Source organism: Sorex araneus, chromosome 4 (genome assembly GCF_027595985.1).
Source record: "Sorex araneus isolate mSorAra2 chromosome 4, mSorAra2.pri, whole genome shotgun sequence".
NCBI lineage: Eukaryota > Metazoa > Chordata > Mammalia > Eulipotyphla > Soricidae > Sorex > Sorex araneus.
In genome coordinates, this window is record NC_073305.1 from 131,222,662 (window position 1) to 131,239,325 (window position 16,664).

The 16,664-nt window shown below is 40.5% G+C and overlaps 1 protein-coding gene across 1 annotated transcript in view; it reads right to left on the bottom strand.

Annotated features, from left to right (window-relative positions):
- Positions 1-16,664, bottom strand: part of BVES (blood vessel epicardial substance) — a 47,794-nt gene that overhangs the window by 18,901 nt on the left and 12,229 nt on the right. The window contains exons 4-7 of the mRNA XM_055137222.1: positions 15,747-15,934; positions 14,875-14,983; positions 4,602-4,769; positions 3,475-3,616 (exon numbers count right to left, since the gene is read on the bottom strand). Of these exons, the coding sequence (XP_054993197.1) occupies positions 3,475-3,616; positions 4,602-4,769; positions 14,875-14,983; positions 15,747-15,934 (607 nt within the window). The remainder of the gene's footprint in view (positions 1-3,474; positions 3,617-4,601; positions 4,770-14,874; positions 14,984-15,746; positions 15,935-16,664) is intronic.

Here is a 16,664-nt window from a genome sequence, read left to right on the forward strand (position 1 = left end):
TGGAGACGTTACTGGTGCCTGCTCGAGCAAATCCATGAGCAATGGGATGACAGTGACACAGTGATACAGAATAATCCTGAAAATAAAATCATTATCATAAGTAGGTGTTTTTGTTCATATGTTTTGGGGTCATACCCAGCAGTGCTCAGGGGTTACTTCTGGCTCTGTGCTCAGGAGCTACTCCTGGGGAGCTCAGGGGACCATATGGGATGTCAGGGATTAGACTTATAGGTGGGCCATGTACAAGGCAAAAGCCCTACCTTCTGTACTATTGCTCTGGCCCCATCTTAAGCAAGTTTTATGTATCCTCAGCCCAGACCAGTGCAGGGAACTTAAGACATAAAAATGCAATCAAGGGCAACAGACTTCCAACACAGATGTTTCAGTGGTCCACAACAGGAAATGCCTCTTTGGATTAATTCACAATTCACTAGAAGGAAGAGGAAAGAAAACTGAAGAGGATATGATAGATCCTGGCCTGTGCTGACATCTGATGGTTCATGTCAGATTAAAAAGTTCCTGGGATCCACGCCAATAAATACAGCTAATCATTATCAGAGCAGAAACCCAGATCTGTGTGCACAACATGTGCTATCAGGCCCCTCAGCGCCTGCACACAGAGGTTTCTGGAAGCAAGTACAAACAAATGTGAATCCTAACATTTTAAACAATGGTTGCCAGCCTAAATGGCGGGTCATGTAACTAAATGGAAAAGTTTAGGAAAATCTTAAAACTTTGTTTAAAAATAATTCATTATCTGCAAATGTTTGACCTATTTTATATATTTACATCCATGGGATCAGATAAAAATTTCTTGGGCAGGGGCTAGAAAAATGGTACAGGGCACTTGCCTTGTATGTAGCTGACCTGGATTCAATTCCTGGCATCACACATGGTCCTTGAGCACTGCCAGGAACAATTCCTGAGTGCAGAACCTGGAATAACCCTGGAGAATCATAGAGTTTTCCCCCCACCCACCAAAAAAAGCAATTTTTTTCAGCTGAAAGGGGTCACAAATGCAAAAAGTTTAAAAAGCCTTGTCTTATATCAAAAAGATTGGAAACAACCAGTCTTGGCAGAGATGTGGTAAAAAAGGAACCCTCATTCATGGATGAAGGGAATGTGGTCTCAGTCTGTTTCAATGGAAAACAGTATGGAGATTACTCGTAAAAAGTTAAGAACAGGCTATAGCAGTAGTATAGTGAGTAGGACACCTGCCTTGCATATGACAGAGATGGGTTCAATTCCCAGCACCATGCAAACCCTGCCAGGGATGATCCCTGAGCACAGAGCCAGGAGTAACAAACAACTGAGCACTGCCAGGTGTGACTCAAAACAAAACAAAACAAAAAATAAAGAACAGAATTCCCTTAGAACCCAGTAATTTCTGGCATCTCCATGCCCTCCTCCCCAAACACAAGAACACCACTTTAAGAAGAACTTGCACACCCACATTCATTGCAATACTTAGTAAGATGGCCAAGATATGGAAAGAACACAAATGCCCAATGGCAGATGAATGGATAAAGAAGTTGCAGTTCATACGCACAACAAAATATTATACAGCTGAGAGGAAAGATGAAATCTTGCAGTTAACTACAACTCGAGTAGAACTGGAGGGTACTATATGAAGAGAAATACGTCAGAGAAAGGACAAATACTGATGATCTTACTCATGTCTACAATACAGATAGAAAAATAAGGGAACAGACAGTACCAAATGATGACACACCCTTGGCCCTGGACATAAACCTGACAATACCAAGTAAGGTGGGGCGAGGGTGAGGGTGATGAAGAGGTAGACTAGAAATCACATAAGGACAGTGGATCCTGTCCTGGACATTTTGGTGGCAGTGAGGTGTGGTGACCATGTACATCAAAAACATGAATGTTAACACCATTGTAAACTTGTGACCTAAAACAAATAACAGTCGACTCTATGTAAGTGTTTTTCTAAGTATGTTGTATTTACCCACAAAAGAATCATATTTGATTTTAAAAAGAAAACCCACAGGAAAATAAAAATGATGTCAAGAAAATGGAAATCATCTACATTTTGCACACTCTTGTTCTAAGCCACAACCACATAACTACAAAAAAAATAACAACCCAAAACCTACCCCTCAAAAAGCCATTCTATAAGGAAAATAATATACACACAATATTTCATGGTAATCCCCTCTCTGTTGACCTTTCTACGCACAGCAAACACAGTACATGAACATAGCCCATTTGAAAATATTTACTGACCACCCAGTGGATTCAGCAAAACAAATTGTGCTTTGGACAGCTAGGTAAGTGCAGTCCGGTCAACTGCATACTTTCAGAAAATTCCCTCAAAGAAAAATAAAAGCATTTCCAACTCCTCATTTCTGTTTCTCCTGAAATATCCTTCAGGTCCACAATGCATTTCTCTGACTATCCTTTGCTTTGGAGTTTCACACCAGTAACAAGGCTGTATAAATCCCTGAGTCTCCTGACCGCAACATTAAAGATCATGATTCCACTTTATCTAAAGCAGTATTGTTCGACTTTTTTATGCCTGCAGACCAGCATCTGTCTCCATGGGTGGCAACCAGCCTACCACTGTCCACCACTTAACCTCCCCACCACTGCGGTAGCCAGGACTCTCCAGCCTTGCTATTCCCTACCCCACCCCTCCTTGGTTTTGGGGCAACACCCGTGATGTTTCTTGGCATTACACTCAGGATTCACTTTTGGCACATTTAGGGGAACATATGTGGTGCCAGGGACGAACCCAGGTCAGCACCATGCAAGACAAGCACCTTGTCCACTGTCCCATCTCTGCAGCCTGTCTCCATCCTTCCTGTATCTGCAGACCAGCACCTGTCAAACACCTCTGATCCACAGCATCAAAGTCATAAGACTATTTGCATAAGCAGTTAGCATTGTTGGACGTGTATCTTGAAGTTATTTTTAAATTACATACAACTGGAAATATTAATAATTTTTTAGTTTGTACAGTGGGTATAGTGGGGTAAATTTGATATTTTGCTATCTCACATGAATTTTTCAAGATTCTTCTATCATGATTTGGGGCAGGGGATGCTTCATCTCACTTTGCTCAGAGTTCACTCCTGGCTCTGTACTTAGAGATCATTCCTGACAGACTTGAGGGACCTTTGGGGTTCTGGGACTCAAACTGAAATTGCAACTTGCAATTTAAGTTCCTTAACCCCTATGTTATCTGTCCAGCTTCTGGTCAAGCAGCATTCAGGAAAATACTGGGCAAAGCAAGTGAACAACTTCTGAAGTAACAAATGCATTCGGAACTTAGATTTTAGCTGGTGCAAGATAAAAATAAAAGGCTGCAGACATTTTACATTATATTTATTGTTACACTGAGATTGTCAAGTAGTTATTTGGAAAATTATTTCTGCTGAGCTGTCATTTGTCACTGCCAGTGACATCCTGTAGAATCAACAGGGTCTGATCAATTTTGAGGTAACTTACGAAGAGAGGACATGCTGGGAGTGCCCCGGAGGAACTGGTGCAAGCCGTCATCACTGTCACTGCAGCTGATCAAGCTGTTCCTCATCTCCAGCATGGAGATCTGCGTGGAAAGACTCATCTTGGGTTCCAACTTTTTGACTTTCTAAAAAGCAAAGTTTAAAGATTTCTGAGATACTAGTCAGCAGTATTTTTCCCCCTTGAAATAAACAGACTACCTGGTGTACAGGAAGTGCCCAATTAATGTAGGTTTTACTACAATTACAAACGCGTAATAAACATTTTAATATGCATGAGAGTCAACTTATTCACTTGGAAAACAATGAGCAGCAAATGCATGTGATCAACAACCTAGACAAGGTGACTTTAGTACACTGAGGCTGCCACTTGTGTTAATTAAGCCACACGGAAGTGTGAGCCACCGGTGGAACGCATCACTGTCAAAGTGTCAGGGATGCTCACCCCACTACTCACAGATCACTGAAACAACATTTGGCAAGCTCTCTTCTGTAACCGTTTAGAGTTCCTTCTAAGCAAAGGGGGAAAATGGAAGTCAAGTAGCAAATTGTGAAAATCTAACCAGCGCCAAGGATCCTACTGAACTGCTGCAGGTGTTCATCCCCTACTTCTCTGGTCACCTATGGAGTGGGGCGGGGGGAGGGGGTCCCAGCAGGAGGGGAGGGGTCACGGCGAGATGGAGGCACCTGAGCATGAGGATGTGCAACAATGGAAGACATCAGGGCCCTGAGGTTAACTTCCTGTTCGCTGGGGTCTGTGGTTCCCAGGCTGCATGCAGTTTTCTACTGTCTGACCTTCCCTGGTCCACGCCACTCTCCACTCCCACTCCCCTGCCATCCTCCCACGTGGCTTATGAGGCTCTGTGAAGAGGATAGTACTTTGTCATTTCAAAGAGAACCCTGGCACTTACAGCTGCCTCTAGGAAATGGCAACCATAATTACAATGTAACTCCTACCCCTTGAGAAATGATTTCCTTGTAAGGACTCTAAATTACTTCACTAAACACATGGCTAATTGATGAAAATTCAGGAAAACATAGACTGCATAAAGGAGGCATACCTCATTACACATGTTTACTGAACAAAACAGACACACTCAGAAGAACACTTACTTTATCATTTAAGGTGGGATCATTCAATGAGTAGAGCTTATTTGTAATGTCTTTTCCTATGAGATACCTAAATATTTCATACAAGAAAGGTTCTGATTCCAGAAAGTAAGTTAATCTTTCTCTTGACCAGCATAAAAATTTGCAGTTATCATCTGCTATAATGGTGACCTGCCCAAGAAACAAAGAGAAAGAAACAGTACATCCAATGATGTGAGTAAGGACCGTTATAGTTTGGGGGAAGGAAAGCATTGAATATTTTCATGAGTAATTATTATAGCAATAATGTCATTAAATTAAATTTTAAATGCAATAATTATTACTTTTAAATTTTTATCTATTTTGGGGCCATGTCCAGTTATGCACAGGGCTTACTCTTGACTCTGTGCTCAGAGATCATTCCTGATTCCTGGAATTAGTTTTTACCTACAGTATTATATCTGACCTTCAAATACATTAATTATTACTAAAATCACCATTAAGATAAATGAAATGTCTGTAAGTACATATAAAAATAATTTCAAAAACAATCTGCATACTCAGTCAAAGCAAATTTCTGAGTCCTGGTCTTCAGTTTTGCAAGATCTGTTGACAGAAGGAGACAGTGGTGTCATGGAGTCACCAGCACTGCTAAGAGTATACTAACCATGTTTTCACTGGATGTATGATTTAAAACTAAACATTTATTTATGCCTCTGACTACAACAGAGTTAAGGAGGTGACTCAGGAGGCAAGTTATACATGAGGGATGCTTTGCTCAATCTGCAACATAACTAGAGAAAGTACATAAATTACAGGCTGGGGACAAGCCTCATCCCTGAGTGAATCTGTTGAAAAATTCAGGAATGTGGGTTTTGTGACTGAAATCTCCAGGTTCTTGCAGAGTCAGGGATGGGTGACCTTCCCCCATCTCCGTATTCTTCTGGGAGCTGGCAGTCATGCCCAGTAATGTTAGTAATCTCTTATACAAGGGCTTATATGTCTCTCGTGCCATATAAGCTCATTAACTGGCCATGATCCAGAGTCTCATAAATCTCGGAAGATATCAACAAGCTGCAGAAATGTCTCAGACCCCAAAGTTGCATCCAGTTAAAAAATTTAACTCCAGCCATATCACCCTATTTAAAATTTTAGAATTCCTAGAGCATGCAGCCACAAATGCAACATCTCACATTCTGTATACCACTGCCATACCAGGAGTAGCAAACCACATTGGATGGGGTGTAAAGTAGATGGCAACCAATCTTGATTAAAAAAAAACCAATAAAATGTGTATATATATATATATAGTATATATATATATATGTACACAAGTCTCAACCAGTAACATCATAGTAATCTTTTGTATAAGGGCTTAATGGCTTCAGGGTGAGATACAACAATCTTCACAAACTTTCTTCTGAGGAAACTTTTTGGATCATTTTTAGCAGATTATACAAAACAAGCAATACAAAATGAATTATTATTATTATTTTTGCTTTTTGGGTCACACCCAGTGATGCTCAGGGGTTACTCCTGGCTTTGCACTCAGGAATTACTCCTGGCGGTGCTTGGGGGACCATATGGGATGCCGGGGATCGAACCCGGGTTGTCCGCGTGCAAGGCAAACGCCCTACCCGCTGTGCTATCACTTCAGCCCCTAAAATAAACTATTTAGGGCTTGGTATTTGGGCTGGCTTGGGTGGTGGTTGAGAAATTGGGAATAATGATGGAGGAAGGTATAATGGTCATGGGATTGGTGTTGGAATATTGAATGTAAAAAATTATTGTGAACAATTTTATAAAAATAAAATAAAATTTAAAACAAACAAAATGTGCATGGATTAACATGGAGGACTAAAGGGCCTGGCTCTCATCAACAAACATGAAGGATAAGTGTCCTTCAGCCACACATATTTGGTTGTTCACTTATTTTGTAGAAACTGTCACACCTGACATTGCTCAGAGCTTCTCCTGATTCTGCTCAGGGGTCACTCATGGCCATGCTCAGGGGTCCATAGGTGACGTTGGGGACTGAACCCAGGGTTGGCCACATGCAAGACAAGCACCTTATCCACTGTACCAGCTCTCCAATTCACATGCATTTATTTGAGTTCAACCTTTCAAATCCAAGCCTGCCAGACGACCCACCTCAGGCAGTGAACTCAGTGAGAACTTTCCCTTAGCATGGTGACACAGAAGACCACTGTCACAGTACTACACTGGGATCACATGTTCCTCCTATGAGTCCTTTCTCCAGAGCGAGGGCTCACTCTCTTCCATCCTCAGGGAAACTTTCCCACATGGTCCCCTTCCATTGCTCTTAGTTCTTCTTTAGAGCTTTCCATGGCCCTGAAATCACTTCTCTATAGATACATTTCTCTAGAGCATTCTAATGGCAGAGATGTTGTATCTTCAGGTATGATTGTGATCAGTGCATACTTATTATAGAAACACTAATACTATCCACTGTATCACAGTATCACTGTCATTCGTTGTTCATCGATTTACTCGAGCAGGTACCAGTAACGTCTCTATTCCTCTCAGCCATGAGATTTTACTGATACTATTAAAGTCAGAAAATAGTTTTATGGGGCTGGAGTGATAGCATAGCGGGTAGGGCGTTTGCCTTGCATGCGGCCAACCCGGGTTCAAATCCCAGCATCCCATATGGTCCCCTGAGCACCGCCAGGAGTAATTCCTGAGTGCAGAGCCAGGAGTAACCCCTGTGCATCGCCAGGTGTGACCCAAAAACAAAAAAAAAGTTTTATATCTTAGACATAAAACCCCAGAACTCTTTATGTATGCAGTTAATGGAGGACTGTTAAATTGACATAAAGTCATCCCTGGATCTCAGAGTCAACGGTCCTAAAGGAGTTCTTTCCCCTTTGTTGGTCTGCAAACTAAGCCTTTCTTGGAGCACCAGGTTTATTCATATCTACTCAGAGTGGAGAACCAGATTCTTGGCTTATGTTCATCATTGAAATTTGATCTCTATTAAATTAGAAGGTTTGGCTACCTGAACACGTGAGCCAGCCTTCCTAGAAAAACATAAATTTGTGCTCATTTATTATATCAAAGACTAGAATATCCCAATCTTTATTTTGCAAATAAGTTGCCCCTGGCATTGGAAAATATAATTCATATGTGGCAGATAAGTAAAAAGATAAACTGAGGGCCAGAGCAATAGGACAGAGAGAAGGGCATTTGCCTTGCACGCGGTTGTCCTGGGTTCAATCCCCAGCATTCCATATGGTCTCCCGAGCATGGCCAGGAGTAATTCCTGAGTGCAGAGCCAGGAGTTAAACCCTGAGCATTACTGGGTTTGACCCAAAAAGACAAAAACAAAACAAACAAACAAACAAAAAAAGATAAATTGAGGGGACGGAGATATTGCAAAGACCCCAGCTTGGTCCTCAATACCACATATGGTGCCCTAAGCACCACCAGGAATGCCATTCAGCAAAGAGTCAGGAGTAGTCCTGCCCGTATCTCTGCAAAAGCAAGCAAACAAACAAACAACAATAACAACAGTTGAAAAAAATCATCCAAAAGAAAAGAAACTAATAATATATTATATCTAGATGATGTATGATGTGCCCATCTTCTCTTCAACCATTGCAATAATATCAAGTTTCCACTAGGAAATTCTCCTTTTTAATATCTCTCCCACCCCATCCCTGGTCTTGGGGAATCAAACCCAGATCCCCAGACATGCGCACTGCATGTGTTTCACCCCCTCTTACACATCCCCAGGTTAGGCGATGATGTTTTTACCAGGGTAATATAGTTTGCTTAGCAAATATATTTCTTGCTGAGGGCTGAAAAATACTTTACACTTGTTTAAACAATATTTAAATTTAATAGCAGTAATCTACTAAGCTATATTCAGTATTCTCAATAATAGCTTATAATAAACTATACCCACTTACAAATACTAAAAATTTTATAGGAAAAGGCATTTAGTAGAGAACAGGCAGTTGGCATACTGCCAAAGGTCATTTGCTTGAAAACCAATGCTTCATTTCTGCCAAACAGGTTTTTTTTTTGTCTGTTTGTTTGTGTTTGAGCCACACCCGGCGGTGCTCAGAGTGTACTCCTGGCTCTGCACTCAGGGATCACTGTTGGCAGGGCTCAGGGGGCCATATGGAGCTCCAGGGACTGAACCTGGTTCTGTCGTGAGCCAGGCAAACACCCTACGCGCTGCACTATCACTCCAGCCCCGAACAGATAATTTTAGTCAATGATTTCCTGTCACAACTGTGAAGTAAAACTTATTTTCTTTTGGTGGTGCCAGAAATCAAACCCACGGTATCCCACAAGTAAGGCAAGTGCTCTGCCACTGAGCTATATCTTCAGTTTTGTCAAATACATTTTTAGAGATTTTTATAAAGCAATATGGGAATTTTTAAAGGCTTCCATAAAATGAATTTGCTACTATTATCAGGGTACTTCAGCCGTGTCATGCTTGAGCCCCTGTGAATAATTCTACTGGAGAAATAAAAGCAAACCCGGTAACAGAGGACAGAAGGAATTTCTATAGGATAGAAAGTTAGATGGAAATGTTGCAAGAGGGTTTGCTGTGATCATCCACAAAGTCCCCTATTTTAGGTTCTGAATCAAACTAACTCTGCAGCTTCACCTAGGAGAAGGCACTACCCAAGCACTAAGGTTTCTGAGGGAATTGCTGGATGTGCCAGGGAATTAGCACCAGCACTCTGACATTATTACTAGCTGCTGTCCTCAGGGCAATTTATATTTTTTTTCATGCATCATATGTTTCACACGCGAGGAATATGAAAATGTCCCAGAAGTGGTCTGTTCAACTAACACTGATGGAGTTCTCATAGCTACTGAAATACAGCAAAGTCAAAACTGGCAGATTAAGTTGCTCACAGGCTAACCAAAAGATTTACATAATACTAAGATAAGGTATTATTCAAATGCCAGTTAAAACTGAATTTTCATTTTCATTTCACAGACACTTGTCTCCAAGACAGTCTTCATCCCTTAATGTCAGTAAAACTTTGATTCTCAGGTTTCACTGCACGGGGAAAAGCTCTGAGCCAGGGAAGGAAACAGCAGGAGATAAAACACAAAAGAAAAAACATCTAAGTGCTGGTAAAATTCGTTTGATACAAAGACAGCAGCTCAAAGAAGAAACCAAAGATAACAGGCTGTGGACCTGCTGTGATAATGAGGCTCAAGATTCTTGCACCCAGGAAATGACTCAAAGGGCTAGAGGACATGGTCTGCATGTGGCAGCCCGGGTTCAATCCCTGGCACTGCCTGCTCTACTGGGCATGGCTCCTAAACCACAAAAAGACACGGGACTTGAAGTAGCAACTTTGTTACGTTGGTACCCAGGGGTAGCTCTGAGTTCAGACTCCATTTTCTCAGCTTGGACCTGAGCCACATTCATACTGTCCTGGCCAAGGACAGACCTGAGTCCACCTGCCTTTCTTTTCTCCTTCAACCCTATTCATTACACTCTACTGCCCTCACTAAAGGAATGAATTTAAAGACACAAACTTTCAAGGAAGCAGTCCCTTATCAGAACGTATCTAACTGTTCCAAGTTAAAGATAACTGAGATTAGCAGGCAAAACACAGTGGTGGAAAAGTATGACGGCTGACAACTTCAAGCATCTTCTACGGTGGTGCAAGAGTGAGAAGCTGGTCCGGGGAGCATATGATGTTTTTCATTTGGGAACTTGCTTCAGTACGAGGCCATACACGCCTACACAAATGCAGCAACAGCTATTTTTGTTCATGAGTATCTGCCACTAGGAATATTTTGAGAACAATCAAAACACAGTCTTTCCCAAGGGCCTGCTCTAATGGAGTCTGCTCCAAAGGGGGCGGGGGGGGGGGGGTGACACAGGATGGAAAGTGAGAGAGGACTTTAAAAAATGAATCAACCAGGAAACATCAGTGGGCTATGCAGAGAAATGCTGACAGGTATTTAGAAAGGCTGAATGAGTATCTGTCACCCACTATCTTGATTTTGGTCTTTTTTTTTTTTTTTTTTTGAATCTTCATAGCAATGATCAGGAACAGATTTCAACTACCAAATCCAATTCCTAACCCCCAAGATTAAAGAGAACTCTCAGGGGCTGGAGTGATAGTACAGCAGGTAGGGCATTTGCCGTGCATGCGGCAGACCCGGGTTCAATTCCCAGCATCCCATATCACACTGCCAGGAGTGATTCTTGAGTGCAGAGCCAGGAGTAACCCCTGAGCATCGCTGGGTGTGACCCAAAAAGCAAAAGAAAAAAAAATAAAGAGAACTCTCAGTAGGGAAGAAATTCTGTTTTTCCTTTTTGTTTATTTTGGGACCACACCTGGTGATGCTCGGGTGTTACTCCACTTTTGGCAATGCTCTGGGGACCACATGAAATGCCAGAAATTGAACGTGGGTTGTCCATGAGCAAGGCAAGCATCCTACATGCTGTACTATCTCTCTGGCCCCCAAATTCTATTTTTTAAGACAATTTTAAGTAATTATAATCTGAAGTCTAGAGGGAAAGGTATTATATTCCTGTTTTTTCATGGAACAATTGTTTCTAGAAAGGGAAGATTCCATCTCCAGCTGCTTGCTAAACTTCAGACTCTTGAGAATTATGTTAAGAGAATGAGTTGCTGTGTAAAACCAATTGCTACTATAAAGAGAAACTGATTCATTGGCAAGAAAAACAGAAGCAAAAATAAACAAATGGATTTACATCAAACTAGTAAGAAAATGTACTTCAAAAGAAACTGTTACTAAAATAAGTTCTTACTGAACTGGAGAAAACAGTCCCACACCATGTATCTGACTAGTATCTTAAATATCAGATATTATATCTTAGAGGCTAATATCTAAGATACATAAGCACACACAAAAGTCAACAGCAAAGGGGCCAGAGAGTAGTACAGCAGGTAGGACACTTGTCTTGCACTTGACCAAGATTGATTTATTCCCTGGCATCCCATTTGGTCTCCTGAATAGCATCAGGAGTGATGCCTGAGCACAGAGCTAGGAGTGGCACCCAGGATGTGGCCCCAAAATATACCCTTCACCAAAAAGTCAGCAACACAAAAGCAAATAACCCCATCAAAAATGAGGCATACCTAATGAATATATAATTTCTTTTGGGTGTGATGAAAATATCCTAAAGTTAGATTGTGATGAAAATTGTACAATGTTGCAAATATGTTAAAGACACTGGGAAAAAAAGCGGGGGAGAGATGGACAGACATTTTTCCAAAGACATATAGGTGACCAATAGGCACATTTTAAAAATGTTCAGCATCAGCAATTATTGTGGAAACGTGAATAAAAATGACAATGCACCCTCACCCGTGAGAATGGCCTATGCCAGGAAACCCAGAAGCAACAAATGCAGTGGGATGTGGTAAACATGCACTGTTGATAGGAAGGAAGGTATTTCAGCCTCTATGGAAAACAGTAGGAAGACTCAAAAGAATGTTTTAAGCACTGAAATGTTCTGAACTGGCATTTATGCTTTATCCCAAGAACACAAAAACATGAATTCAAAATATTTTCTGCACACCTACATTAACTGCAGCATTATTTACAGTAGCCAAGATCTGGAAACAATCCAAGATCCCAACAACCAATGAGTGGGTAAAGAAGTTGGAGCGATAGCACAACGGTAGGGCACAGCGCCTTGCATGCGGCCGACTCATGTTCGATTCCTCCGCCCCTCTCCAAGAGCCCAGCAAGCTACCGAGAGTATTGCGCCTGCACAGCTGTGCCTGGCAAGCTACCCATGGAGTATTCGATATACCAAAACAGTAACAAGTCTCACAGTGTGACGTTACTGGTGCCTGCTCGAGCAAATTGATGAGCAATGGGATGACAGTGACAGTGACAGTGACAGCATATATACACAATGGAATACTATTTAGCTATAAGAAAAATGCAGTCTTGTATTTTTCTACAAGCTGTGCTGCATTAAGCAAAATAGATCAGAAGGAGGAAGATAAATACCAGATGATCTCACTTCCATGTGGTATAGAAAGAAGCAAGGAAGGAACACTGGCAAATGAAAACTAGTCCTTAGGGGCTGGGGCTACACCTCAGATGTAAAATGCATCCTGCCATGTCTGAGACCTGGGCTCAGTCTCCAGCACCGAGAAAACAAACTGACAAACAAAAGACCTAACCCTGAGACTGACCATAGACCTGAGGTTACCAAGGGGGTAGAAGAGGAGAGAAAGGCTCTGTGTAGTGCTGGAGAGATACTGGCCTTTCAGCAGTTGGATGTTAACAGTGTGTCCCAACCCTAACACACAGAAACGTTTACACACAAATCAGCATTACAAGAATGAAGCAGGGAGAAGTGGATGGAATGGGTCCATGTTGGGCTTTGGAAGAGCAGACCACAAGGTCAGAGGCAGGAAGGACAGAGGCTCGAAGTGATCCTGCAGGAATGAGAAGGTGGTGGTGGTGGACTAAGCACATCAACTTCATAGTGCAGCTGATCCTCTCAAACTTAGCGCAGAGTATAAAGTCGAGGAGCTAGGATATTGTGTTAGCGTTCTCCTGCATCTTAAGCTCAGCTGGCTTGGGAACAACATTGCACCGAATGATGAAACTGATCTGAGACTTTCTAGAATATGTAGGCGACCTGACCATGTTGTACACTAACTGAAGCCCCGAGATGAAGCATGGGAGAGCTAAAACCACGGCAAATAAGCTCATGGAAACAGGACAGCTGTAATTTCTCCTTTTTTTTTTTTTTTTTTTTGCTTTTTGGGTCACACCAGGTGATGCTCAGGGATTACTTCTGGTTCTGCACTCAGTAATTACTCTTGGTGGTACTCCGGAGATCATACGGGATGTCGGGGACTGAACTCAGGTTGGCCGCCTGCAAGGCAAATGCCCTACCCGCTGTTCTATTGCTGTGGCCCTGATTTCTCTTTTTTATCTCCAGGAAGCAACCCAAATTGTTTAGCCTTTCAAAACTTGAGTCAAAAGAAAAAAAAAGTTTAGTGTTTCTTGTCATCACTTTTCCTTCCTCAAGTGTAACAATCCCACCCCATCCAGTCCATTTTATACCTGAACAGTTATTTTGCTGACATAAGGAAACCTATTCTCAGATTAGCTCCTTATCACTGCTTATGGTAATATATTTATAGACTAAAGAAATAGCATCTTCTAAGTTAGTTTCTTACCAATAATGGAGACAATAAAAATGGCTTGAAATTTATAAAAAGAATTAAAATGATATACCACCAAACTAAGCTTTTTAAAACAGATTTTTTAAAAATTGCTGTTCAAATTATGATAATTGTGGGGTACTTCATTCTTTACTGTTAAATGAAGTTTTCTGTTTTTATTTCCAAAAGGATCAACAAATTCCCTAGTATAAAGACTATTTTTTACTTTCCACAATAAAGATAACCAATGACATGTTTTAGGAGTATTGATTGTACACAATTGACATTTTCCTTCCTTTTCATGATAAAACACTATATAATTTCTATGGGGAAAAAACTATAAAAATTTAAATAGTAAAAAATTTGAAAAGCACTCAAACTGATAATACAGAAATAGTAGTGTTAACACTTAGGCTAAATGACCTCTTTTAGTATAAATATAGTCAATATTTTAGTTTTTTTTAATGGGATCATACTTTATAGATCATTTGGTAACCTCTTTTTTCAATGCATCACAGCCACCTCTCTATTAATATTATTTTGTTTGTTTGCTTGTTTGGGGGCCATAATCAGAGATGCTCAGGGGCTACTCCTGGTTTTATGCTTGGGGGTTAGTCCTGATGGAGCTCAGGGGACCATGTGGTGCCAGGCTTGGGCTAACTGGATGCAAAGCATGATTCTGCTGAGCTATAGTTCTCACCCTCTATTAATATTCATCAGGGTTTGGATGAAAAACAAGCTAGCTTCAATATTAAAAATCACGCATGCTAAATTTGTTACAACATGGACAGAACTAGAGGTTAGCATGCTGAGTGAAGTCAGTCAGGTGGAAAGGGATAGATACAGAATGATCTCTCATATGTAGGGTTGAAAAATACACAGCAAGGTAGCAACAAAGAGTCAAAGGCAATAAAGTGGGAGAATTAATCCACACAATTGAATTGACTGAGTAGATAGAGGGCTGAAAGGGAGGGTTCCTTGGGGTAGGAAGGTATGTACACTGAGGTAAGCACATTGGTGATTGATGTGGTACTGGGATTAAGTGCATGGTAAACAACCAATAACAGTACTGTACATTGAAGAATTGCAATCAATTAAAAATGTTTTTACAAATGCATGCTAAAACATACCTGGAATTTTTCACCTTTGTGCATCTGAGTTGCTCTAAATTCAGGAGAATCTATAAAGGCACAGGGGTAAATGTTATGCAGAAAATGTCCTCGGTAGGAGACCTTCATTCTGATAAGAGAAATCAATGTCAATGTACACACAGCATTTCAGATAGAACAGAACATTCCTAAATTCTCTGTAATTTGATGGGTTTGCATTTTTATTAAAGTTTTTAAGGCTCTACAGTGGACTGACATAATTGAAAGCACTTCCTGAAGCATAAGTATTTATTTCCCAATAAATTTCAGCAACAAAAATAAGAGTCAGATTCAAGAACTGAATTCACACATATGCCTTCCAATGGTTATTTATAACTCCAGGAACCGTATAATTTATCATTCAAGCTTGAGCACTCTTGAGAGGGAAAGGAGGAATATGAATGATTATGCCAGGATAATATATAGTGGTTCCCTCCCCAGGATACTTAAGTTTTGTTAGTTGTATTTTTGTGAACTTTTAAAACAAATCACCTCTAAAACTGACATAATCATCATAACTTCTTTAAATCTACTGCAATACTGGCTCATTAACTTTATTATTATTATTTATTTATTATTATTTTTTGGCTCATTAACTTTAAATAAAAGATAAAAAGAGGTCAAACAACTGAAAATCCTAGCAGCAACAAGATTCAGAAAAGGAAATTCTACATAAGCTTAATACACAGCTCCATAGCATTTCAAAAACCATTTGCCAGATGAAAATTCATTATCAAACCCTGTGACCACTTTCTGCATTAGTCAACAACATTCTCTTTAGTCCAGTTCCTACAAAGAGGTCATGACAAAGATTCAAGGCAAACAGGGAATGGCAGTTACCAGAAAGCACTTACTTTCCCTTCAGGAGAATACTCAGATGCTCATCAACTGAAGTCTGATCCTCTACAGCATAAGACTGGCCCTTCTTCAAGGTCTGTATCATGCAAAACTGTCCGGTTAATCTTCTGAACAAATCTGGAGGTACACGGAGTGGTTCAAACAATCGCCGGTAGATGCCACTGAGTTCCTTTTCAATCTTTACCTGAAATGCAGCAATGACTAGATGCTGCACCCATGCAGCAGCATCCAAACATTGGCTTTTGTGCTCTAAATGCCACACCGAGAACAAGCAAGTCTGAAATACATATCTAACCCCTTCTGTGTTTCAGAATCTTGCACAAAGAGTTAAATAGTGATGGAAGCTAGTTGCAAAACGAACCCTTCTCAGTGAAACTGAACTCTGAGAGCATATGGGGGAAGCTTTATTTGTTAGTTGTATTTAACAAATAGTTGAAACAACTATGAGGCTTTTGAATTTTATCATAACATTTGTATTCCCAATCTTAGCATTTTCTATAAATTATTCCACCTTTCCATTTTTAGCAGAAAATAAAATTTTGTTCTTCAGAAAAATATTTATACTACCTTTTATTTTTTTTTAAATTTTGGTCCCCTTAGCAGGCTTATACCAAATTTATTCCATATTACTTGATCCAAAAATTTAAAAGAATGGCAAATAGAATTATCAGAAAAAAATCAATGAATGTCAATTAGTGATAATTAATTGCTATATGTTTTTAACCTTTCTTTATCTAGTAGAGGACAACCATATGCACCATTAGTGAGTGCCATGTTCAATACCACATGGGGGCGGGGGAGTTTCTCTTGTCCTTTAAAGGACCTCTTGTAATGTTTCTATATACTACCTTTAGATTTTTTGTTTGTTTCTGGTTTTGGGTCATACCTGGTAGTGTTCAGGGATTACTCCTGGC